This window comes from Plutella xylostella, chromosome 31, assembly GCF_932276165.1.
Source record: "Plutella xylostella chromosome 31, ilPluXylo3.1, whole genome shotgun sequence".
Taxonomy (NCBI): domain Eukaryota; kingdom Metazoa; phylum Arthropoda; class Insecta; order Lepidoptera; family Plutellidae; genus Plutella; species Plutella xylostella.
In genome coordinates this window covers 3,541,294-3,568,743 of record NC_064011.1, presented here as the reverse complement: position 1 = coordinate 3,568,743, position 27,450 = coordinate 3,541,294, and the positions used below count along the sequence as shown (strand labels likewise).

At 38.7% G+C, this 27,450-nt stretch overlaps 3 protein-coding genes across 6 annotated transcripts; 1 reads left to right on the top strand and 2 right to left on the bottom strand.

Moving 5' to 3' along the window:
* Window positions 1–3,019: 3,019 nt before the first annotated feature.
* On the bottom strand, window positions 3,020–6,860 carry LOC125491091. Its single transcript, XM_048632180.1, has 2 exons — window positions 6,487–6,860; window positions 3,020–5,828 (listed from the first exon to the last, which is right to left on the bottom strand). The coding sequence occupies exon 2, from the start codon at window positions 5,804–5,806 to the stop codon at window positions 3,020–3,022; it is 2,787 nt and encodes a 928-aa protein (XP_048488137.1). The 5' UTR covers window positions 5,807–5,828; window positions 6,487–6,860.
* A 2,421-nt stretch (window positions 6,861–9,281) lies between these two features.
* Window positions 9,282–17,133, top strand: LOC105383582 (putative mediator of RNA polymerase II transcription subunit 12). Its single transcript, XM_011553657.3, has 8 exons — window positions 9,282–9,362; window positions 9,970–10,083; window positions 10,629–10,724; window positions 10,959–11,063; window positions 11,409–13,468; window positions 15,919–16,021; window positions 16,177–16,229; window positions 16,719–17,133. The coding sequence occupies exons 1-8, from the start codon at window positions 9,357–9,359 to the stop codon at window positions 16,777–16,779; spliced, it is 2,598 nt and encodes an 865-aa protein (XP_011551959.3). The 5' UTR covers window positions 9,282–9,356; the 3' UTR covers window positions 16,780–17,133.
* A 1,032-nt stretch (window positions 17,134–18,165) lies between these two features.
* Window positions 18,166–26,269, bottom strand: LOC105383583. 4 transcript variants are annotated; one of them, XM_038114535.2, is made up of 3 exons: window positions 26,085–26,269; window positions 25,430–25,559; window positions 20,709–25,195 (listed from the first exon to the last, which is right to left on the bottom strand). In XM_038114535.2, exon 3 carries the CDS (start codon window positions 25,114–25,116, stop codon window positions 20,755–20,757), a length of 4,362 nt encoding a protein of 1,453 aa, XP_037970463.2. In that variant the 5' UTR covers window positions 25,117–25,195; window positions 25,430–25,559; window positions 26,085–26,269; the 3' UTR covers window positions 20,709–20,754. The 4 variants fall into 4 exon arrangements, with proteins under 4 accessions (XP_037970465.2, XP_037970463.2, XP_037970466.2 ...); XM_038114538.2 differs by having other exon boundaries at window positions 20,709–22,661; window positions 26,085–26,266; XM_038114537.2 differs by lacking the exons at window positions 20,709–25,195; window positions 25,430–25,559 and adding an exon at window positions 18,166–20,399 and having other exon boundaries at window positions 26,085–26,265.
* Between the last annotated feature and the right edge of the window lie 1,181 nt (window positions 26,270–27,450).

Sequence of the window (27,450 nt, the reverse complement as noted above, 5' to 3'; positions counted from 1 at the left end):
AAACCTCCGATCAGTGTTTCTGAAATTTGCAGTGAGATTTGATTCCTTAGGCTTAATAATTGTCCGGAGCTAGACCTATCACGGGCTAACGTGGCAATTCGATACTTTTTTAGATAATTACTAGGTACATAAACATAATACATATATGAAAAAAGACCAGCGCTAACGTAGTCAGTTTTGGAACTAACAAATTTTGCCTTACACTTTGACAGTGACAGTTCACAAAACGCAACGTTAACGGAGGTTCGAAAATATTGTAAGAGCTGAGTCGCGAACACAAGTTTCGAACCTCCGTTAACGTTGCGTATCGTCAACTGTCACTGTCAAAACACAGTGCACACAAATTTGCTATTTTCTCTTGATTTACTTGATGAAATACTGTTCGGGAGTATCCGGGAGGTTTATTAATAAAAAACGGGAGCTGACGATATGATAACTGTATTGCAATGAATAGAACCGCCAGTGAAGTGTTAGTACCTAATACAATTAAATCATCTAATTAGCCTATGTTAGTATGTGCTCGGTGCGTGAATTCAGGCGCTTCAACATATCCCCGGGCGTTGAAAGGATCGCTTTCAACAAGAAGAAGGTGCGACTGGCAGTTGACATATCCTACTGAAGGCCCGTCTGATGACCCCAGTGCTGGTCCTTATGTCAGCAACCCGAGCGATTCCGTCAGAGCCCGGATGAACGGCGACGACTCTCCCCATTCTCCACTTCAGGGGGGGAAGGTTATCCTCCTTCACAACGACCAAGGTGTCCAGCTTCAGACCATCCTTGCATGAACGCCATTTTACACGCTGCTGCAGCTCCGAGACATACTCTTTGCTCCATCTTTCCCAAAAGTGTTGGCGAAGTTGCTCAATGCGTTTGAAGCGGGTCAAAAGAGGAGTGGAGTGATCCTGATAGTCTGGCTGCGGCAAGGAAGTCAGGGCACGTCCGATGAGCAGGTGTCCCGGCGTCAGTGGGGTGCAATCTGAAGGCTCTGATGATAGTGGAGTAAGCGGCCTGGAGTTCAAAATTGCTTCAATCTGGGTGAGGGTGGTGTTAAGCTCCTCATAAGTTAGGTTACAATTTCCCAACACTCTCCGTAAATGATACTTGGTTGACTTGACACCCGCCTCCCAAAGACCACCGAAATGAGGCGTATAAGCCGGAATAAAATGGAAATTTATGTTGTCATTGGCCATATTTTCGCTCAAAAAATTGCAATTGCTTTTTAGGAAGGCGGTAATATCATTGCACGCACCAACAAACGACGTACCGTTGTCAGAGAATATATGGAGAGGCTTTCCCCTACGTGCAATGAACCTGCGCATTGCTAATAAATAGGTATTACTTGTTAAATCACCTACCAACTCTAAATGAATTGCCTTGGTAGTGAAACAGACAAAGATGCAGATATACACCTTAACAAGCCTACACCCGCGACCTTGACGAGATGCACTCATGATGGGACCGGCGTAATCAACACCCACACTTTCAAAAGGAAAACCACCTGGAAGGAGACGCTGCTGAGGTAAGTTTTCCATCAAAGGAGTCACTACTTTACCCTTCATGCGTTGACATAGTACACACTTGTGATAGCAGGCCTTCGCTAAGTTACGACCTCCTATTGGCCAATAAGTTTCCCTAATGCATGCCAGTAACAACTGTGGACCGGCATGCATCAACCTTTTGTGTTGATAGGTAAATAATAGTTGTGTAAACAAATCAGTGGACTGTAGTAATATAGGATGCCTTTTATCATACGAAAAATTTGAGTTATCAAGACGACCTCCAACACGCATGATGTGGTCATCGTCAATAAAAACGTTAAATTTAAGCAATGGACTTTTTTTAGGCAAACTCTCTTTATTTAATAGTAATTTATACTCAGGAAAAGAATCCTCTTGACATTTTGAAATTAATAGATTTGATGCTTTACGTAATTCTTCGTCTGTCAAATAGTCAGTCTCAGAAATTTGCTTCCTGCAATGTTTAATAAAACGCAAAGCATAAGCCACTGCACGGATAAGCCGTGAATGATTTGAAAAGCGGCTAAAGTCAACGAATGCTTTTCCTTCAGAAATAGTTGCATTCAAAGATACATCAGCGTCAGGACGTGTCTCCGGTAAAGGGCCGACATGCTTGGGCTGAGAAGGCCACTCCGACAGATCATTCTTCAAGAATTCAGGACCAGACCACCACAACTTCAGACCAAGCAGGTTACCAATATCCACACCACGAGATATTGGGTCTGCTGGATTTGAATCTGTGGGAACGTGTCTCCACGTATGGTTACCAGCCTTTTCTAATATTTCAGCTACGCGGTTACGCACAAAGGGCTGAAGCTTACAAGGCAACATTCTTAACCATCCCAAGACAATTGTGGAGTCTGACCAAAAGAAGATCTGATCAATCTTGATCCGAAGTGAATCGACCACCTTCTCAAAAAGTCGCGCACCCATTAAAGCACCGCACAACTCCAAACGCGGTATTGTCGCTGGCTTAATCGGTGCTACACGACTTTTGGCTATCAATAATCGAACCGTGACATCTCCTGTACTATCAACGCTGTGAACATACGCGCATGCACCATATGCGCGCTCAGATGCATCTGAAAATATATGCAACTGCACAGTTTTATGTGCGTCACAAACCATGATTCGTGGACAGCGAACGGCATTTAAAAGGGATAAAGATTTGGTGATCTCATTCCATCGCTTCTTAATCTCCGAAGGCAACGGTTCATCCCATGAAAGCTTGTCCAACCATAAACCTTGCATGAGCATTTTCATGGTAATAATACATGGAGCTAAAAGACCCAAGGGGTCAAACACCTGAGCAATAACAGAAAGCAATTCACGTTTGGTATTGCCATCAGTTATCAATGAATTTAATGGAAAGCAGAGGTCATCTGAATCCGAATGCCAACCAAGACCTAACAACTTGTTCGGCTCTTGAGAACCAATGTTAAGATCAAGTGATGTCTCAGAAATCTCTGAAAGCAATTCGGGTTCATTTGACCTCCACTTTCTCAATGCATACCTGCGGATGCTAGCACCGTGGTAACGCTTTCACGTATTGCCTTGGCTTCCTCCAAATCATCGCTGCCTGTGAGCAAGTCATCGACGTAGAAGTCATGCAATATGATTTCAGCTATCTTCTTGTCGTTACATTCAAGGCCAAGTTGTTTAAGGCAGCGCGTAGCAAGGAACGGAGCACTGGCTGTACCATAGGTGACAGTATTCAACTTAACGGCTGTGATGGGATTACTAGAATTATCACGCCAGACAATCTGCTGTAGATTTCTGTCATCAGGATGTACTTCTATGCATCTGTACATTTTCGCCACATCAGCTGCTAAAATGTATTTATGCTGCCTGAAACGAAGTAAAATAGACAGCAAATCATCCTGGACTACCGGGCCAACCATCTGTAGATCATTAAATGAAATGCCTGAAGTTGTAGGACTGCTTGCGTTGAACACGACGCGTAGCTTTGTCGTGGAGCTGCTCTCACGTAACACTCCGTGATGCGGAATAAAGTAGGCTCCAGCGCAGGAATGAGGTCCCTCACATTCAGACATATGGCCTAACAACTGATATTCAGTGAGAAAGTCGTGGTACATTTGACTTGTCTCAGGTTTACGCTTCAAACTACGTTCTAAAGAAAATAGACACTGTGTAGCTCTTTTAAGAGAGTCACCTAACAACTCAGGGTCGTTTTTAAGGGGTATCCGAACGCAGAATCGTCCATCAGGAAGACGAGACGTATTTTGAACAAAATGATCTTCGCATAACTTCTCCTCGGGCGAGTAATGTGATGACGATGACTTGGAATTAATTTCCTCTAGCTGCCAGAACCGCGTCAAGTCCTGCCTAATGTCATCCATCTCACCAGTATAATGTGATTCAGTTTTAGCGAAGTTACATTTGATTTCGCTTGAAATCAAAGAGGCATAATTACTAGTGTTAGGACCTGAAACAATCCATCCTAACCTAGTTTCACAAAGAACAGGCCTACCAGTTCCTAACTTAATCCTTTGCGACCCTAACAAATCCCAAAAGAGATCAGCCCCGATTAAAATATCGACTTCGGCAGGCTTATAAAATGTAGGGTCAGCCAGACAAATATGAGAAGGCAGTTGTAAAGTAGATAGATCTAGCTCGCGGCCGGGGACATTACTCGTAATTGATGGCAAAACGAAACAATGAAGATCTGTAGAATAAGATTTATCTAAAGATTTTAAGTGTACACGACACCTTTTGCCTACGTGAGAAGTCACGTTATTAATTCCCATAATTGACCTATCTATCTGAGCGACATCTAGATTTAGTCGCATGTGCAACTCTTCGGTCATAAAGCTGGATGTGCTTCCGCTGTCTAAAACTGCGCGCGCGACGTGTTCGACATTGTTGCAATCAAGCAATATCACTAATGCGGTTGATAATAGCACATCTTGCTGTTGATGACCGATGTTTGCAGATAAAGCTACATTATTTATGCTAGCAGGTGCAGTGGCAGCAACAGACGTCGAAGGTTCAAATACAGACCGTTTTTCGGTCCTTTGACAGATGTTGTCAGTTGCCACTGCATTACTTACTTTTGGCTCTGAGACGTGGACGAGAGTGTTGTGCTTACGTTTACACAGTTTGCAACCTGGCTTCTTGCAGTGGTTCGCGTAGTGACCTATTTTAAAACAATTATAGCAGACCTTATAATTTGGCAGTGAGTTATACCTAGCCTCGTTACTTAGTGCAAGAAATTGTGTGCAATTAGATAAATTATGGTCACCATTGCATTTTGGGCAAACATTTTTAATTGAGTCTGTGTTGGAGTTATTGTTGTTGTTAGTGTGCTGTACGGAAACCATCGCCTTTAGTTTAGAACTCGATTTATGTGACGTCGAATTCAAGTTACGGGACATCTCTAAAGTCTCGATTAAGTCAGCCCTGCCACGCACAAATTGGATAAACAAATCAAACGTGATGGAGCTATTCTGGTCTAAACGTCCTTTACACTCCTCCCACTCACGGTAAGTTTTTTGATCCAATTTATGCGTAACAATATGGATTAAAAGTGTGTCCCATTGTTTAACTGGCTCACCTAATGATTCTAACGCTCGCAGGTTTTTGTTCAAGTTGTCTATCAAACGTTTCAAAACGACAGATGATTCCCTTGAGATCGGGTCAATATTAAATAATGCTGAAACGTGATTTTGTATCAGCAGCCGCTTGTTATCAAAACGCTCACATAGCACCTTCCAAGCTACAGCATAATTACTAGCCGAAAATTCAAATGATTGAATCACCACAGCAGCAGATCCCTCCAGAGAGGCACGTAGATAATGAAACTTGTTAATCTCGTCAATCTCATCATTAGTGTGAATTAGACTACTGAAGGTGTCATGAAACTCCAACCAGTTCTCGTACGATCCACTAAACTTTGGCAGTTGTATGGTAGGTAATTTAACAAGCCTATGATTGCTAGCTCGGGTAACATTCTCACTACAAGCATCATCGTTATTACTTTTATTATATTTAGTTAATAAATTCTGAGCTCTGGCCAACGCTTTGTAATATTGTGACTCGAACATAGATCGCTCATTTAACTGGGATTGCATGTCATCAGCTGCACATTCAAGTTGCAACTGCACCTCGTCATATTGCGCGTACAATGATTCCACCTTACCTATACGCAATTGCAATTCAGCAATATCGGAATTTTTTAAACTTTCTACCGTGTCTAGGTAACTAATAAACATAGTTAAGCGGCCTTTGTAGCTGCTCCGTTTCTTAACTAGCTTCTCTTCGGTGGTCATTTTGGCAGACGAGAGTATCAACCTGGAATTGAGATAAAACAGCTGTTAACTTAAGTTTTATATAATGTTATTTAATAATTATATTCCCTGTTTTAATCTTTGTGTACTTATACTAAATTTTATTATGTAATAACTTTTATTTTGTCTTAATAACTTCTCGATATTATGTTATAATGTAAATACTTTTATTACTGTAGCAAATTACCTGATGTTTAATTACTAATGTTCTAAACAGTAAATTGGAAATTAATTAATCAATACAACCTGTACATATTTTAATGATTTGACAACAATATTTTAATATGTTTACGTAGATAACAAGTGTTGTATTGATATTATTATGGTGTAAATTACAGTTACGGTTGTAAATAAATAAGTCTGAAGTTTAAATTAACCTTGACTATGAGTGCATTGACATTGAACCTTTTGTTAATGAATTACCTCGCTAATCTCGCTGATAGGAATGTAACAATTAATGTAATATAGGTCAAACTGATGTAGCTAAGCTAACTATATTCTTATGAATACGATAATGAGACTATATTACTGCAAATTTATGTTATATTTGCTATTGTTAACTAACGATGCGATAGGTACAATTCTAACTCGAAAGAAATTTAACAAAAGTTATATAATTAAACCAACCTTTTAAGTCCAGTGATTAACACTTATACTTATACCTTAAATGAGAGTGTTGGGTGATAATCACTCATAAGTCCAGACTTAACACCACGTAAATCCAAAATTTGTCCAACTTCCACGTTGCCGGTAACCTCCAATCAGTTGTTAATTTTAATTAACTCCGCTTTTAATTGATTGCACGTCACTTCTTCTTATATATCCACGTAGAACAATGCAAATTTCACATCCGGCTCGAAGGACCATGTTCGGGAGTATCCGGGAGGTTTATTAATAAAAAACGGGAGCTGACGATATGATAACTGTATTGCAATGAATAGAACCGCCAGTGAAGTGTTAGTACCTAATACAATTAAATCATCTAATTAGCCTATGTTAGTATGTGCTCGGTGCGTGAATTCAGGCGCTTCAACAAATACAAAAAAGAAACATAATCTTGCTTAATATTTAACGGCCGAAAGAAAAAAGAACTTTAAAGCACCAAAAGTTACTTATTGTTTAGATTTTTTATGATTTAGGTTTGACACCAGCTGTCATCCCATAGGTACATTTTGGAGCTGTCCAAACGGGCCTCTTATATTTCGACGACTGTAAGTCTGTAACGTGGATACTTACCTATCTTTTTTGCCGACTGTACTTGAACCTAAATATTGAATTTGCTATTCCACCCGCGCCTCAGCTAGGTCATGGCTTTGCGCATCTATGTATGATGCTTTTACTTGACAGAACAATCGCAGGAAAAATACAGGGTAGAATTTCATCAGTGAGAACAGTGGTAGGTAGTTAGACATACAAAGGTTGTCTCTACCAACTTGACCGCCACACAAGGTACCTGTCTACCTATCTAAGTAACATTCAGCTAAATGGTGAACCCTCGGCTGGTCCCCGCCTGCGATACTATCCATTAACATTGGGGCTTGTTTTCATCTTTTAAGCGTGCAGTCGGGTTTTTTGTTTGTTTATAATTATATTTTTTTATTAAGTACCCTGATGAAGTTACAACTTGAGAATTTTATTATTCGTTTTATGTACAAACAAAGTGTAAGTAGGTAGGTATTCTATATCTATCTATCTAGTTCAGTCGGGTAAGTAATGGTCCGGTTTTACGAATCTTAGGAGGGAGATGCGGGTTCGAATCCCTTGATTAGTAGGTAGATGAGTCGATGAGTTCTTTGTGGACGAAAGGCTCCCGAGTGTTGAAACTAGCCCCACAAAAATTAATACAATACCTATAGGTACCTATACTAGACTATAAGTACCTACCTGTCTATAAGAAGTATCGTCAGTAAGTAGGTATACATAAAAAAAATATCTGCCCCGGTCGCGGATCGAACCTGGGAACCTCGGTACAATATTAAACGTACCTACTACTTGTCTATTGGCCAGTCGGTTTTGGTGATGCACCAGATGGTAAGAGATGTTATAAGGCAAAGAGTAGTAGAGAAACAGTGGGATCGGTTACTGCCTAAGAAGACCAGAGGACAATATCGCCAAAGGGGCGTTAGACTAGTACTAGAATAAGACCTATGTAACTATAGTTTAAGAATGATTTGTATTGTGTACTGTTTGTATTCCTCTACCAATAAATAAAAAAATAAACGCAAGGCGCAAAGGGCGACCTGCAATAACTTGGAGGAGATCCATTCTCAGCGACCTCAATGCCGTCGGAATCTCCTGGGACGAAACCAAGGAAAGAGCCCAGGACAGAAACGTCTGGAGAAGAACTGTGGAGGTGCTATGCTCTTCGTGGAGTTAGAGGAATAAATAATCATCAATAAAATAGTAAATAGGTACCAACTTACGACAGTATAATTATGACATTCGTTTATGATTTGATTACGTACCTACCATATTGCATAAACGTACAACTTATAATACGACTAGTTTACTATATCGATATACCTAACAAAGGTGTTTTTAGATGACCAAATACACAAACACCGACAAACAATACGAATATTTCGATAGAAGGGCCATGTGTGATATCATTCACTGAATTCGAAATTAACCCCCTCGATAGTGGCATGGTTTTAACTGGAACCGTGCGGTTTGACCCAATACGAATAAATCATTATTCTCCTATGTACTTAACAATTGATAGGCACGGCACGATAAACTAATCCTAGCTTGGGTTGGTAGTTTGAATAAACTATGAAAGATTTGTTTTCTCTCTAGCGGAAACTAACATGAAACTTGAGACAAAATATTAGGTAAGTAGATGTGGAGAAGGATATAGGTACCTTGTTGGTGATGATGACTTTTTGGCTGAAATTTAAAAATAAGGAATTTGTATCGGCTCTCATTCGTGAGGCCGCCGCCGGTCGCGGGTTTGAATCCTGACAGGTGGAATGCCCACTTATTCATAAAAAAGTTACTGGACGCTTTAGCTATTTAATTGTTCTGTCACTCTCTGACAGAGAACAATTTGTTCTTTGACAGAGAGTGGCAAAACAGTTCAATAACTAAAGCGCCCAGTAAGTTTTTTATGAATAAGGGGGTAGGTGTGTAACAAGTGCATTGTACTCATTCAAAAACGGCGATACGGGGCGCGACCTAGCACGTGAGTACAAATGTACAGCGAAAAGCGGTTGACTCGCTGACTACCCCTTCAGGGATTACAGTCGTGAGCATAATATGTACCTATCTATGTATGTATCATAATTATGTTTGTTTAAAATTGTAAGTACCTACCTACCCATCTACCATTCTTTTATCAAATAATTCGAGTGTCATCATTCATAAGCCCAGCGGGACCAAACCCAACCAAGTCATAGACATCACGTCACCGCAAAACTTCTTATTTCAAACCAGTAAGGTCGATTTTGAGCGTGTCTGGCATACTACTCGCGAATATCGTATTGTCTATAAAAGAGCGGCGCAGGCGCATCGTGGCAAGCGAAAGCCAACGAAAATGAAGGTGATTACACGTCTTGGTTCCTTAATTTTGGCAGTGATTTTTTGGAAAAGTGATTCAGAGTCTGTTTATTATTGATTGTGTTGTTAAAATATTAAGTATTGCGTGTTAGATATGAAATAGTGAAAATGTTTCAATAGTGGTCAAAGTTGGCTCTTAGTTTGTACAAATAAACCTAATCCTGGGTTCTCCTGTTTATGCCCGAAAAATGGTGATCCATGTGGCATCAGTCCTATAAATGTTGTTGTAAAAGTGCATCAATATATCTCTACGTCCCCCACAAGGGGTATCGTTTTCACATCACCAGTCAGCTGTTTTTTTATCCCGACTAAAAACTAAAAGCCATGGGTCCTAGTTGCTGTTTCAGCAGCAGTCGTTTAGCCTAGTCAGAGGCCTTCGGGCAGCTTTCTGAAAACATCTGACAGTCGGGTTGCCTACCTACTCGACAACTCTCTCAGCACAAGCTTGCTTGTGTTGGGGTCCACCAACCCGCACTGGGCCCGCGTGGTGGACTAGTAACCCTTACTGGCAAAAGACCCGTGCCCTAGCAGTAGAGATAACGCTGAGTGCCTAATTACTATACCTACCTACGATTATCGTTTCTCCCCAGGAGTTGGCAGTATTATTGCTGGTGGCTGCAGTGGCAGCTGAAGGTCCCTACGCACCGTCCGGATGGAAGCCTGATGGACCTGCGTTTGAACTTCCTTCACGACCAAATCATCAGGTGTGTTAAGAATTATATTGGTCAAGACTTCAAAGAAGTCATACTGGATTTGGAACTAAGCGTTTCTTTTTCTTATTAGTTATACCATAGTTGAACTAAAAGTGTAGTTATGACTAGATGGAACAAAAGGGGTCGGTACCTATAGGTACATAACTTTTATCATTGGTGTCAGTCAATAATAGCCGTCCAATGCTGGAAATTCTTCGGATAATTTTCCCAGAGACAATAGTTACTCTGTCCTTAGCTTTCCACATCCAGCCACTACAGCAGCCAACCTATCTAAGGTCATAAATGCAGAGGGCTGGCGGGATTTTCATAATCTGCACTTGAACTTAATGGTTCTAACAACTTTTTTAAATTATTATTTTGATTTACTCGATTTTATCTATCGGTGTACTGCTAGTAGTTAATTTGTCATCCGAACTAAGCGTAGTATTGATAACGCATGTCTATGCAATCCTTCAGAGGAATACCGCGTCTAAATACCTTCTAAATAGGTATGTGTTATGTATGAATATACATAGTAATAAACTCCACAATTACAGGCACCGCAAAGCCCGTTCATCCCCGTGGACCCCCGAAACCCGTCCTTCAGGCCTGACGTGGACGACGTGACGGTCCAGGGTCTCCCCGTGACGGAGGTAATAATAATAATATGTGGGGACATCTCACACACGGCCATCCAATCCCAAACTAGGCAAAGCCTTTAATATTTGTATCGGAGAGATGAGATATTTACACAGATAAATATCAACACCCATGACTCGAGTACAAATATCTGTCTTTAAACAATTATCTGCCCCAGCCGGGAATTGAACCTGGGACCTTCAGCATAGCAGTCAGGGTCACTAACCACTACACCATTCGGTCGTCAGGTGACCAGAGAGTTCAGCCAGTCACCGGTCAGCGGCCTGCAGTATGACGGCATCAGCATCAATGCAGCTCTTCAGAGCTTGAATCAACAACTTCATGGTGTTCAGGTATTTTTGTCGTTTTATGTGTATGTGTGTCTGAGTGTCTTTCTGACTGGTTTAAAATATTAGATCCTCATTTTCATCCAATAGTTATACCTATACATACATACTAGGGCAATTTGTCCCAGCAACCCTTTCGCTAGGCTTATTATGTTATCTTATTGATTTGTACTATAACAGCATCGATGTTCTTATGTATTTGTGATGGTTATTTTGTAGTAAAATAAATGATTTGTATATCAAAAGGGTGAAATAGTTCAATGCATGTGTAAGTGTGATAATATTTATGACACACATGAGTTGTTGTGCAGCCAAAACTATTATGGTCACCGCAACATCTGCGTTCTTTAGTTTCAGAAACAAGTGGAGCAATTTAACGACCTTGAAAAGCAACGTTATGAATTCTCCTTCACGCCTCTTCAGACAGGACAACCAGACAAACCTCTTAAGAAAACGACCCAAACTCAAGCACCCACAACAACTGAGGCAAACAATGGAAATGATATTCTTGATGTTAACAGACCAAGTCCTCCTAAGCGTGATGACGTAGAAGTAGAAGTAACAAAGCAACGCATAGAAACATATCCACCAGAAGCATTCTTGGCCCCTCTCACGCAAGTCAGCTTCCTATCCAACCCTGGTGACATATTCCGTGTTCCAATAACTCAACAGCTTAATCAGAATGTACTGCCAGCAAACTATGCAAGCTTAGGGCCACTGACCGTAGACCCTACGTTAAGTCAACTGCAAGAACAAACTGTGTTTCCTGACAGGGAACTTCTAAGCAAAGGATTTTTAGTTCCTGATGTCCCGGAACAAAGAACAGGGTTCATCATTGCAAGAGAGCCAGTATATTCGCAATACCAGCAGCAGACGCCAGTATTTCTAGAACCACTGACCATTCAACCAACTAATGAGGCTGTACCAATCACTCAAGCCCAACCCGCATTAACTATTCAACCCCAAATAAATCAGTATCAAGGTCAAAGGAACAATGAAAACGTACAAGCTAAAGAGGCAAAACAAAACAACAATAAACCGGAGAAGATTCGCCAGCAACCCAACCAACCGAATGTTCAATCTCAAGAAGACCAAGCTCATCAACAAGCTGAGATCATTCACAATCAGCAACTGCAAGAACTGGAAAGGCAAGTTGAACAATACAAAGAGGCTCAAAACATTCGCGCTCAGCTGATACAAGCCCAACTACAACAGGCGCAGTTGAATCAAGCTCAACAGGTTTTGCAGCAGCAGCATCAGAATGCAATTCCAGTGCAGACGATTCCCGTCGCTACAGCTCCATTACACCAAGCGCCGTTGCAGCAGATACCTGCAAACCAAGTCGGTTATCAGGTACAAATTAATCATGCTACGCCGCAACTCCTTGTAACTCAACCGATCCAACCCGAGGCAGCGTCGGTCCAAGCATCTTTGGAACAGCAGCACTTCAATAGCCTTAATCAAATGGCCCAGCGTAATCAGGCCGCCAAGTACCAACAACAATTGAACCAGTATCATAAATCAAACGGTAATCAAGAGCAATTTGACAGAATACAGCAAGAGCAACAGGAAAAAGCTCGGCAAGATGCTCTTAATGAGCAGGGACAACAAAAACAAGTTGAGTTGTACTTGCAACAATTGAATAACGCTCAACTAGAACAAATCAGGCAAGCTGAGGCGCAGCAAGTTATTCAAGCAAGAGTAAACCAAGAGCAGCATCTAGCAAGAGTAAACCAACAGCAGAATGTAGCAAGAGTAAACCAACATATGGCTCAGCGCAACCGTCAGCCCCAGATCAACAAAGGTAGACCCCAGTCCCAAAAGATCCTTATGAAGCTAGGCCCCAGACCAACGCATCAGAAAATCAGGAATAAGGAAAACCTATCTGATGAAAGCAGCAGGGAAAGAGTAAACTCGAAAGCGCCAAAACATTGGCCAGGAAGCAGTCAAAACTCTGCTAATCAACCAGAAGAGATAGAGTTCCATTTACAACAGCCGGCACGATCGATGCTGCCTCTACAGCCCCAATACTTCCAAGATGATTCGGGGCCTCCGCAACCCGTATTTTACCGAGTGCAAGATACTCGTACACCTCAGCAGTCTGAAGTGTCATACCAGAGACAAAAGCACGAGCAGTCCCGGGAATCTTTCCAACCCATGGCGCAGCAACAACCACAATTATTGCAAGGCGAAGTTTTGTACCAACCTTATCAACTCCGTGATTCTAAAGTGCCCAATGCCCAGAATCAGTTCTTTAGTAATCAGCCAATGCAAGGTGATGCAGTATTTTATTTGAGCCGTCAGGAGGCAGCACCAGTTAATGTTAATCAAAATGGTGTGAGAATGGATCCTAATGGGGGTGAAAATGATGGGAGTGTGGCCATAGCTACAGCTACTGCATTTGGTTCAAGGTGAGTCGATTTTTATTATTATTAGTAGGTACCTAAGTATGTGTTTATTTTATTGTAGTATTGTTTTCTAATTTTCATCTGTAGTCATTGCCATTTTAATTATTTATCTCTTTTTTTTTTTTTTAAGAATATAAAAATATATTTATTCATGCAAGACCAAATTAAAATTAACAATTCCACATAAAAAAATCCACCACAGGTTTCGTCATTAAAATATAAAATTACATAATTTCATCCGCGACATGCTTCGTCCATTTACAAAATAAAGAAGTCAGCAAACATCCTTCGTCAAGTTAAAAAAATTAAAATAGCCCGCCCCAGGACGCACCCGACCCAAAGGTTCCCATGACGCTGGCAGCATTGCCACGCTGCACTGCGAGGGAGATCCTCTGCATCAAGTACGCCCCAGAGCGCTTGTCATGGCCTCGATCCCTAAGACGACGCCCTAACTCTTTTATGAATGCCCTGCCCTGTGTTCCCCAGACCCCAGTCGTTTCCAACGCTAGAGGAACGAATATGTATGAGGTCATGAGTGCGCGGTATTTAGCGCATTTCTGCCTTGCTGCTGCCTCCGCTGCGGCACCGGCTGTTGCTGCAGTGAAAGCTACGTGCGACTGCGCAAAAGTGCAGACACATGTTGCGTCCCACAACAGACATCGCCCTCTTTCCCACGGCACCAGCGTTAGCCCATCAGGACGCTTGCCATCGGTACGAGACAGGCCGGGTGGCTCAAGCACGCTTGGAATATTCGCAGAAGCAAGAGCCCTCCGAATTATGTCATTTATGGAGTGGTGACGCGAAAATCTGCCTGCACTTCTGACGCAGTACAACCCGTGATGCCCCTGTGCATCCACCCACGCGCCACACACGCAGCGATGCGGTTCGCATATATTGCAGCCCAAACGAAGCGCAACTGCCACGCGCAGGGAATCGTTGTCTAACAGTGTGCCTAGTTGGGGTGAAGGCAACGCATGAAGCCACAAACCAGATTCGTGCTCAGCAGCTGCCCGCAGTCGCGCGAGCTCTGATCCCACACTCTGGCCGATGAGCCCGTTAAGAGTAATCTTACAAATCGGCTCATCCCATGAGCGCTGACACTCCGGCTGCTGAGGCACATCGCTGGCAGGACATCGAGCCCTCCACAAATCCAAAGCCTCCTCCGCATAAGGGATCTTAAACTCGTCACCATTAACATTCAAAATGCGAATGACGAGATCAATCACCCCGTACGAAGAGGCCAAGAAAGCGGGGAGCTCGGTGTCCTGCAACCGCCGTACGCCTAACCCGCCGTGCCTGATTGGGAGCGCCGCTTGATCCCACTGAGGAGGCGTCATCTCAATGTTGATGATGCACTCCAGGAGCTCCTTTAAAGCCTTGTCATATTGAGAGGCAGCCTCCCCATGCCTCCACACCGGTGCGGTACGTAGGGAATACGTAAGCCTTGGCATAGACAGACTACCTCTCAATATTGTCAAGGCAACGTGGGCTGAGAGGTGTTTTAGATGGGGTTTTGTGGCCAATAATGTGTTCAACTTGGACATCAGTACGGCTGGGATACCCTCCGGAAATATGGGGGCACCCAACAGTGTGAACTCTGCCTTGTCCACGTACACTACCCCAGGTATCACCGACTCTAACTCCGACCGCAGCTCTCTAGTTATCTCTTTAAACTCAAAAGTCTCAAAATCAGTAGGTACTAATTAACAAAAGGTTTCTATTGATACAAATGCCTAAAATGTGCCAGGGTATCCAGCCTATCCAGTTGTAAATATTGTTAAGATTAAAATAAAAAAATTAAATTATCTTTAATTTGAGGTGCTTCTAGCCAGACATCCATACACAGACAGCTGGCCGAATATTGCCATCACCAGACTTATTAGTCACAGTTATATTCCTACGGGGTATCAGAAGCCAAGGTTAAACTGTCGCATTTAATTCTAATTTGACCCGTTTATGCGGTATCACGTACTTTCATGCAAATCAGAGGTTGTTTCGCTACGCTCAATGTTATTTCGGCGCCTAGCGGTCAGTTTATGTGTTTCACGCACTAATGTTATGTCACTGTTCCATTCAAATCAACTTTGTAGTTATTGTACGTTTTTTTGTTTGCATACGTAGACGATTTAACGGTACAGCCCGTCTAGTACAGGTTTTGCAATTATTGAAAACTATAAAAGTTTACGTTTTCTTCTGTCATCTGCATACATTATCAGTCAAAAGTCGCATGATAGTTTCCACTAGAGGCGTCACTTTGTATGCGAGAAAACGTAAACTCTTATAGTTTCCGACAACCTAATAAACCTATACCAGACCTACAGGTGGATCAATTCCCGGCATGGACATATTTATTGTTAAATCGTAGAAATAAGTAGATAAATACGGGATGTTTTAGAACATTATTCATTACCTTACTCAGGTACATATTATATAAATTAGTGCTATATTTTTAGGACGAGACCAAGGGTAATGAACACACAATACGGGCCTCCCCAGGGCGCTGTATTGGAACCATCAAAGGAAAGTGCAGTTCAATCTCACGAAAACTCAAAAGAGGTAAGCATGGGTGTTTAAATTTTAAGTTATTGTGTTGGTAAGTTATGTCTGTCAACACCAACAAGCTTATAAACCCCGTTCGCTATTTTTAATACTTATATAATCAATACATTTTGACTGGTTTTTTATTAACTTGTAATAATTTGCCATTACAGATGGAGTCGTCTGCATCCAAAATGATGACCAGAAGAAAACACGCCAGGATGAGGTAAGCACCTACTAAGACAGCAAATTTAAGTGTGTATGTTGTGTAAGCATAGGTATTACATATATTTGGATAGGCCTATGTCCATCAGTAGACAATGTGTTGGCTGATGATAATAATAATAATATTTGGGGGCATCTCACACACGGCCATCCAACACCAAGTTAGGCAGAGCCTCTAATATGGGTATCGGACAACTGATATATGTACACTGATAAGTAGATTAATAGTACAAATATGCATATACCACATATTAACACCCAAGACCCGAGTAACTATAAATATCTATCTTTAAACTACCTAATATCTTCCCGGCCGGGAATCGAAGCCGGGACCTTCAGCATAGCAGTCAGGGTCACTAATCGCTAAACGAGACGGTCGTCTAGAGTGGTGATCTTGCATTGGCTTCACTTTGGTTTTAATGGCAATAAATAAATTCTGGTGTTCTGAAGTAAGTGCCTACGTATTAAATTTTCTTGTTCTTATTCTCAGGTCCACTCGTGTGCGCCCGCTGTACGTTGAGGATGACACTGGACACTTCGTTATGGCGTAGAAAACAAAAAAAAACATTTATGACTTAGTGCATGCATACTTGACCAGTCATCATTCTTAAACGCTGCCACTGATGGGGTCACTACATTAATATTGGAAAACGCGAGTTGTCAAGCAACCGTACAGCTGCCTTACCACCACCGTCACATTAGCATTTAACAGTCGAATAAGCTCGCCTGTCAAACATCTGTCAGATCCATACAAGTTACGTCAGATTTCACAAGCGAGGGACGCTGCTAAGGATTGTTTATTGCTAATGTGCGGTGGTATTACGGTAGCAGTTAATGCAACGAGATAGAGTTGTGATAATAAGCATTTTAGTTAGGCCCGGGTCTCCTATTACGCGCCGTAGCTCGCGTCCATTGTCACGCCGTAGGCCGCGTCACGATGCTCACTACGTCTACGCGCCAACGTCGGCGTGTGAGGGAGACCGCATCAGTACATTTCTATAGTGAGGATCGTGACGCGGCCTACGGCGTGACGCTGGACGCGACCTACTACGGCTTAAATAAGAGACCCGGGCCTTAGCTTCGAAGTGCAGCGTTAGCGTTCTGTTTAACTACGACTCTATCTTGTTATATTATTATAACAAGATAGAGACGCTTATGCGTACCGATTGCATGACAGCTCCCGTTTGTTTGTTTGATTCTGTAGTAACCCCCCTGGTTTTTCGCCAGGGTTTTGCTCTAAGGTTGACTATACGAGATACCATAATAATTATCAATATGTACGTTAAAAAATTCTCTCATATTATATTATCTGCCCTGGTAAGATATGTACCTTAACAATCACAGTAGACTGGCTAATTGACCTTATTTATGATGAATATTTAGGATTAACTTTTGTTTTTTTTTTGTTTTAGATAATAGATATAGAGGTAAGGTATACAAATAAAAAACTGTTTAATTACCATTGAATGAGTTTCCTTCAACCAAGCACTTTCTTTCTTTTTACTATTACTGTTATAACGATATGTTATGCATTTAATTTTTTCGATCATTGCTAAAAAATAAAGTAGGTTTTTTACCTGCGCCCAGTAACGCCTCAAGAGATTAAAATTTAAAATAAGCCAGTTCTGTTCGACGGAGTTAATTTGGGCGAAGTCAAACTTTGGTTCGGAGTTGTATTATTTATGGCACGCAGGCCAAAGGCAGATGCGGATTGTTCCTCAACTTTGTCGATATTGATGATGTTGGCGCTGTTATCCTGATTAACTATGTTATGGCCCAGATTACGTTGGAAGAAAATATGTTTGTAAATAAGTAGATATTAAGGTAAGTATTATGTGTTGTGATTTCGGATCGTTGCAGAAAGGTTGCAGATTATAATGTTGAAACTCTAGATAATATGTTATGAATAGAAAACAAATTTAAAAAGAAGTAGGTAATTAAGTTAGTAGGTACTTTTATTTAATAATTCTCAAGAAAAAACAGGACATGACAATTTTAATAACATTCACGGAATATCGAGTAAAATAAAACTTCTAAATATTATGAAAAAAACATAGATTAAACTTATTCCTACAAAAAATCCAGGCACACTGAGGATGATGAAGAGATTTGATTTAATAAATTTGCAATGTAGCAATAATGCGGTCAATAACTTTTGAAATATTGATTCATGCTCGTTTTCTTCGATCGTGACTCTAATATCTTCTTTTTCTCTTGAATCATCTGTTTCAGGTAAATCGTAAAGGGATAACTTTTCTCCTCTCGAAGAATGTGAATTTATAGATGAAACTGAACGCGTCGCTTTTTCAGCATGAACTTTAACTATTTCAAATGGTTTTTTTATGTCTATTATAGATTGTTTTAGAACTGGTTGAATTAAATTGCATTGTAAAGATTGGTGTGATAATTTGGTTTTGTTTGTTACTATAAAAGTTCCTTCTGAAGCTTGACGCTTAACAGCCATTGAAGATTTAAATTCCTTGACTATACGATCGATGAATTCATTTTCGAATTTTGCTATTGAATTTGCTAAAGCTTTAGACATTTCATCCCACTTCGTTTGCAGTGTTTTGATATCTTGTCGTAAATCCTCGTTTTCGGATTTGATTTCAGTTGTCTTTAACATGTCTTTAAAGGGTTGTACGATTGGTAACTTATATTTATTTTGGAAATTTAAAATAGTATCTGCATGACCAAATCGTTCACTGCCATTATTTTTTGAAAATAAATTTGTTTTCTTAATTTCCTTTTCATAATTTGTGCCATCGGACAGTTTTGCAGCAGATGCAATTTCTAATGTGAGTATTTTTACCAAATGATCTAACTCACTAGCCTTTTCAAGAAGTGTCTGTGTTATTTTTTTTGCTGATGGTGATGATATTGACGGCAATATTTTAATCGTTTCTTTTGTACAGCCTAATTCATTACCAACATTATGACATTCTTGCAACACTTTATCACAAAATATTGATGAATCGGTAACCGTTTCACTTTTACAGCTATCTTCAATATAATCTGAGAAACGATTACTCGAATCATGAGACATTTGCTGTTGTAGTATAGCATAACTTATACTTCTTAATTTATCGTCAAATGGTAAGTTATATTGATCAATATGAACTGTTGCTATTTCGATAGAATTGGAATCAAATATATACGTTGGCTTTTGCACTATTTCTGGTGAAGGATTAATTTCAATATTAGGCTGTTCATCGTTTTCAGTTTCTTCTTTAATAATAATAGTGCTTTGTGTAGCACAAGAAGTTATACTTTCAATATTTCCAACTTTTATAACTTTATTATGGTTATTACTTAGCTGGTTATCCAAGACTTCTGTTAGTATTTTATCGACACTATTTTGTGTTACAGGATATATAGAGTAGCGATATGGTAACGTTTCAGTGCTTTTGGAAGCCATAGAATCGTTATTTTTAGATGTCCCACTTTCTGGAATATTGGAATTATTATTTAAATTAATATCTGCATTATTGCCAAATTCATCTAAAGTTTTGATTGCAAAATTATCTGAAGACAGAACTGAAAACTCTGAATCATCTGAATTTTGTAACTTCTTTGTGTTTTTATAGTCTTTGTTTAAAATAAATGAATCTTTTTTTATCTCCCAGTTGGCATTCATGTTCAGTTTAGTTTTTTCAAACTTTTTCTCTTTATTATTATCATCCTTGTAGCGTTTTTGTTTTGAGTGTGTTTTTATTAATTCAATTTTTGATGTATTCGTTATATTAGATAGCACTGGTGTAAGCATTTGATTATGAGTGTTTTTGGGTTCGTTAATTATGCATAGTTTTGTTTCAGTTTGTTCAGCGGGTAAGTTGAGTGTTGCAGGTGAGGCTTTGGCGTCTGTTAAATCATTTCCATTTTTTTCTTCTTCATCTTCGTAGAAAAGTAACATTCTGGATCCATCCGTATCTACATTCGAGTTTTCTAGTACAATGCTTTTAGATTTATTTACATCCCTGTTTAGAGTTTCTTGTGAACTACTGGCATTTGTGAGAGTTATGGAACTATCAGCATCTTCGTTTGACTCACTGAGTGATAATAAGTCATCTGATATTTGTATCATTTTTATATACTTTTACTTTATCTTACTCGTACTTTAAGTTCAAGATTACATATTTTTTATTTACCAGTTGTAAAATTTTTATATCTTCTGTAAAAAATTAAATTAAATTGATCTTTATCTCTACACTCCCAGCAAATTAAAATGTGAGTCTTGAAACCTATCACTATACTATTGAAATGGATATGCTACTTTCAGCTCTGATTAACTCTTCAACGATAAGTTAGAATAATATTAATAATAAAATTGAACTCGGGAGAAATAATATTATATCACTTTCTGCTTTATCGGCTAAGTTAAGGTCAACCTGTTAAATGAATATACAAAAAAATATTGTCGGTAGGTATACTACTAATATATTATAATAGGTATTTAATTTATTTAAAAAAAAAAACAATATGAACAAAATCGCATTTATTGCACACACTAAACAACAAAAGAGACATCAAAAACCGTATTCTGACAACTTTCTATATCTTGGTTTCTTGTTCATCCGTGAATTTGTACGTTTCCAAAGTTTTATCTTTTTTCCGCCTACATAAATGTAAACTACAGCTAAAATTATAACAAAAGCCACAACGAGAAACACTGAGTAATAGTACCATCTTTTGTTGCTTTTTTCAGTTAGTGTCTCGTCTGACAAAACATTCTGATCAGAGCCTTTTTCGGAACTGGATATTTCTACAATGAAGGATGACGATGCTCCTCCAATCACGTTAGTTTCTGAAATTTTAGGGTCTTCAAGATGTTTACGCGGCGCATCACCACCATCAGCTGGATTGGAAAACGTCACTGAAGAATACTCTACACTACTGGTGTTAAATTTTGGTGATGGATGTAGCTTAGACTGCTTTTGTTCAAATTTATCTGCAGCATACCTCGAATGCGAAACGCAACTAAAGCAAACGCTGGTAGGTGTCTTTCCGAAATAGCTAGACGCGCCTATCTCAACTTGAGAGTCCTCCCAAGAGTCATCTTTCTTTGAATCAAAACTTGGATTGTCGTCATAGTTGGTTTGGTTCTTAAATAGTGTCATGGATTCTGCGTCTGCATTAGGTTTTTCAATTGTTTTATCTGTTTTGTAGACGGTACGAAGCATACTACTGTCGATAATTTTAATTGGTTTTAAAGATTTTTTTGGTAATGGCTCCTTTACAGTTGGTGATATTTGTAAAACAGATATAGATATTTCTTCATTTTCATCATCACTATCTTGATCTTTGCAATAACTCTCCTCAATTGTTTTCACTGAATGTATTTTACTTGATTTAGTATAATCATGTTTATCCACATATTTTACTTTACTTTTTGTGATGTTCGTAGAACTTAATTTTTGCTTGAATGGGTCTTTCATATTATTTTTCTCGAAATATTTATCCCAAAATAAGTTTAACAGCTTAGCTCTGCTGGTAGTTGACGTTGAAAGTTCAAACAAAGATCGGGACTTTGGCAAACAGCAGTATGTTGCTTCGCTAGTTTGACCCCTATCAAAATCAAATATTTCATTTGCGGAAGTCATATCAGTTGCTTTGAGTATTTCTTCACTGGCAAATATATCATAAGATGTACATCTCTTTAAATTTTTTCTTGGTTTGGCTGGCAAGTAGTTAGCTAGATTAAAATCACCAGCCTGTTTGATTTGGGTTGCTTTTGTATTGTTGGAAATGTTAACGAGTTGTGGTTTTGCTTCCACTGATGAAGGGTTTTTGATTGGATGTAAGGATGATGCTTCTGGCAAAGGCGTAATTGGAACAGTATCTTCAAGATGGACATATGATGCGATTTCCAGTACAGGTTGTTTGTCGTTGTCGTTGTTGTCGTTTACTGGTGAAGGAGATATAATTGGGACTGACAGTGGTTCATTTACTGGGAGCAATTGTGGCGATTGTACTGTTGGAAGCTCAGGTGGCTTGGTAGGTACTGGTGGCATAGGATCTTCAATATTTACAGGTTCAATTTTTAACGGCTCATTACTATTCAACGTTTTCTTACTGTTATTATCAGACAAAAATTTATCTGCCGCAGAAGCCAGGATCTTTAACACAGATCGCAGTTCATTTATCTCTTTTGCTATTTCTAAATCATAGGTATTTGTATATTGACTTATTACTTCAATACAAGGTTTTCGTCGAAAAATACCCTGTCTATCATAATTCGTCATAGTAGAATTTTCATTAGTGGTAGTGTCTGTTTCGATAGATTGTGAACTGTGGTCTCCGTTATCACTTTGTGTAGAAACAGATGCTACGGATAAGTACTGTTTTTGTTGAACCGATCCATCTAGAAGATTTATGATATTTGGTTGAACTGAGTTATTATGATCCTCTACGGGAGTTTTCTTTTTACTTTTTTCTGTAACATCAACATCCGTTGAGTCAGCGTTAAAAGCGTCTTTTGTAGATGGTTTTGATGCATCGTCAATATTAGGTTTCAAATTAACAAAAACCTCGAAATTCATATGTTTCTTTATAGGTCTTTTTTTTAAAGAAAAATAATCAAATATTTTTTCACATAACGTACTAATTTCTGTACTGTCCTCCGGATAGGATTTTTGATTTTGCGAAGTCAGAGACTTAAAAAAGGGTTTCGTATCATCAAAATGGACAGACTTCAGTTTTTTACACCTGTTTGTTACTGTTTTCCTTTTCTTGCGCCTGTATTTTTTTGGCTTATTTAAAATATTTCTTTCCTCTATTAAGGCAGTTTGACAATGATTAACATTTATTGATTTTGGCAACTTAATATTGTTTAAGTTATCAGTGTTATTAAAATTTTGAAAGAGTTGTATATCTGAAGTTATACTAGTTTCAATATTCACTTTCAATTTTGGCTCAACCAGTTGTTCAAATGACAATACACCCGTAGAAGCAATATCATCAGTTTGAATCTGAGCTACTTTCAAAGGTTGTTTTATGGCATTGACTCCTACTTCCCTAGTCTGTTTTATTATTTTACAGAATTGTAGTCTTGATGAAACAGAAATTGGTTTATACTTATTTATGTAATTATCTAATTGTGCTGGTTGTTTTATAGGTCTTGAGTTTTCATTGATTATTGCATTTGGTATTGTTCTCATATTTCTGTCATTCAGAGATAAACTTGTATGTTTAGCTGTTGGTACTATTGAATAAGGAGCATTATTTGAGCACAATACTCTGGGAGAAGTAGCCCAAGATTTTTTAAAAGTTATTCTCTCACTGCATTGAGCAGACGTTTTTGTTGCGCCTTTATTAGCATTATTGCTTGCTAGAGTGACTATGTCAAAACTAAGAGCATCCCGGAATGAAATTTGATTATCAACAGATTTTTTTGGTTGGAACAAGGTGTGAACCTTGGATGTATTATTGATTTCCAGATTTTTTATATTCATTTGCGATAAGGCACTTGCACTATGTTTGACTGATATGCTAACGTTCTTATTAAAATTTCCATGTAGAGAACTTGATATTCGAGAGAAATTCATTAACAGCTCGTTTGTTGCACTGCCATTACCGTATATTTTTTTAATCATAGCGTCGTCTTTCGACTTTAGAGTCAGAAGCGAAAATTGTCTAGTTATTACTTTAGTTGATCTATTGCAAATACACCCTAAAGAATCTTTGGATGATACTTTCTGATTAGGAGAGGTGTGAGAGCGCATAGGTACATCCACAGAACTTGCACTAGAGCTACTGCTTGTACTAGTATTTACTGTATTTACATAGCTCTTTTCAATATTAAGGGCAGAATTTACACTACACAGTGTATTCTTCGTAAACGCATTCGAACTCAGTGATTCCAAAGATGAAGGATTGTAACGACTATTAGGTGTTCTCATAGAATTGCTAGGTATATGTGCCCTCAACACTGTCATACAGCCAGGCGAAGAATGAAATATGTGTTGAGATGATACGGCTTGAACTGGTCGCTTTGGAGTAGCTGAAGCGAAGGTTTGGGAAGTGACTGTTTCATCAATCGTATCTTCAGTAAAAGAACTATGAGATATCGGTGGTAAACCATAACTTGTGGAAAGGTTAGATGTAGTAGTTTCATTCAGTGACTGCATTTCGCTAAAAGAGCACTTATGAAAAGGTGTGTAAATCCCTTTTCTAGTTATGTGTGTAGATTTTTTTTTACAATACGCTCGCGGCACCGTTAACGTTGAGAGTATTCTGACGTTTTTGCATCGAAACGGTATTGTGATTCGTGAAGTCCCCTTAGCAACTCCAGTTTTAGCTTCCGATAGAGCAGTTTTATTGCAGTGCCTACAGATAAACGGAACAGCCTCTGAATCACAATGAGACGAATAAGCATTAGAAGATGTGCTGTTAGACTTTATCTTCTGCATTATTGTGTTGAATGTATCTTCAATCCTTTCCTTAATTTCTTCGTTTTCCTGCAAATGTCTTTCCATGTAGTCGTTCAGCAGCTTTTGTAGATTGTAAACAGCTAAAGTTTCTAAATTGCTTGGCGCAAACATGTTGCTCAGTAAACTTTTATTGTGTTGATCGCCACACGCACTGTCATCTTCTGGACTAATGCACACAGAACCGTTCCCTGCATCACTTACTTTACTACATTCAATTTTGTCTCTGAGTAATCTTCGTCTTTTGTACAGTCTTCTCAAAATGCAGTTGTCCGTCTCCACTGAAAGGTCTTGTTTGTTTGTAGCACTGGAGGCTTTAGTAATACACTTTCTTTTTATTTGAATGGCGCTTTTTCTATCAATCATCTGTCTGTTCGATACACATCTCTGGGGACTCCGCAGAGCATCGCAGCTAGCCTTGCGTTTTACAATCGCTGTAGCCTCGTTGTTTTGTTTACCCATACTCCTTGGCTTTGTTTGTTTCACCCCACTCTAGTTCTCTCGTAGCTAAATTTCCGCCTGCAAGTTGCTATCCGTTTTTCTGTAAACAAAATGTTTGTAATCTATTCAGACTTTATTTTTTTCCCGTATAGTTGACGGCAGTCCAGCCTAACTTTAGATATCCTAATTATTGAGTGAACCAGTTAACACTTTAGGATTTAAATTTAATTTACCTGTTATACCTAGCAATTTTAGTATTTATCATTTGAAAACCTAATTTTGACGTGCGTGAGTATGTAAGTGAACTGAATAGTTTAAAACGCTTTTAACGTACTGTTTTGGCTGAAACTTGTGATTATACTCGAGCTTGGAAACAGACTCCACAAATTGGTTTTCAGTGAGTCCCAAAAATCACTTTGGTCACTGCAAGACATATTGGTTATTTTCAATTTTTTTCCGGTTTTCTGAAAACAAAATAAAACCAACTTTGTTTCTTTACACGAGTATAATCACTAATTTGCTAAAAACAGATTTGTGAGTGATATTTCTTGTTAGGTACAGCGGTTCGCAATAACTGTAGTTATTTAAGAAAATGAAAGGTTTAAAAATGTTTGAATAAGCTGAGCAATGATTTCAAAAAGTAATATATATATGTCAATGAAGCTGAGTTGAAACTTTGAATCCCTTTTCCAATCTGTATGGTTTATAAATGCTTCCTATTATCATTATATTTTAAGTAACAGTGCTGAAACTATACCGACGCATGTACTTTTATAATTTAAATTTTATTGGTGCCCTCAATCTCGATATGACTCATTAACCGTTTATTAACTGTGTTTTTGTCCGTAAAATATTGAAGAGATAGTCAGAGGAAACAAGAGTTAGAAAACTAATCACAGGTGGTTATTATTTGGTTGTATAGTGGGTTAACAATAAAAAACAATAATATTTTCTTTGTACAAAAAGAGATTGATGAAAATTTTACTCACCACAAATTTGATGTCATTATAATAATATTAATAACATCATCATTCCAATTGGATTTTCAATTGAAATTTGGTTATAATAATTAATATTCAAACATTTTGCTTATTGCTCTTTCATATTAATTAATAATCAGCTATAAAATGGTAAATAATAGGTATTTTATATCGAATACTTGAGAGATTTTCTTATATGACAGATGGCAGACAGAGTATTTTTAGCGGAGTCTTTGGTTGGACTGACCAAGAAGAATGATTTTATGCAATCATTATTTTGAGGGCAAAAAAGTTACTACGTGTTATTGTGGAACCACGCTATCTATCTCTGCACATTTTATACAGGGTGTCCCAAAAGTCAACGTCATCCCTTAAAGGGCTGATAGGTCAGCTCATGAGAGGCCAGAATATCACAAAATGACCTTAGTAAAAACTCGATAATTTTCGAGATATTGACACTTTTATAAATTTGCTGAAAATCGACACCTTGGATCAGTTTTTTGCGTGCCGCCGGTACAAAAATCCATATTGTTAGATTTTGTTTGGTGTAGCATCACCCTGTATAGCCCTGCTATTGATCGCAGTCAAAAAAAATATCGAGTAATGCTGTATGTTTAAAAAAAACACGGTTTTAAAAGTCATAAAAGGTAATCGTATTTTTTTATAAACAACTTTTACTCTACATACTATAAAAAAAATATACCACACAAACCTGGCACCTTATTTGAAAAGATTGCTCATTTAATGCACTTTCCAAAATGGTATGAAACGTTGCTATTGTTTCAATTAACAAAACAGTTTTTGCTATTTTAGTACAAAACGACCTCGATGTAAAATTGTTTGAAGGAAATTTATCTGACTGAATTTATTAAGGGTAAGTCATGTTGGAATGAGTAAAAGTAAAATAGGTGGTGTGGCCGGGAGTGGGAAAAGAGACAACGTTATCACAGTTACTAAAAAAACGCATTTTGAGTATCTTTCTCGAAAAAAGTGGACTATAGCAACTCCACATTCCCCATAAATGTAGCGCATGGTAACGTACATTCCTGAGTAGTGCTAATGTGTGATATAATGAAGTAAAACGCTTACACATGTACATTGTACACCCACAGTATCCAAAAAAGGGACAGATCAGTTTGTCATTAACATTACCTCTTATTACTTGTTATTTATTTTAAAGTTATTGTTAAACAAAACCAAACTCTTAAAATTATGATTATTGTAACGTCAGTGAAACACAGAGGCTAATGGTTGACTGATTTATTACTAATGTCACACCGCATACATACATATAGCAACACAGGTAGGTAGGTAAAGATATCTATAGCTACTTATCCTAACAATTATGACCATTAATGAGTATTATTTTTTTTTA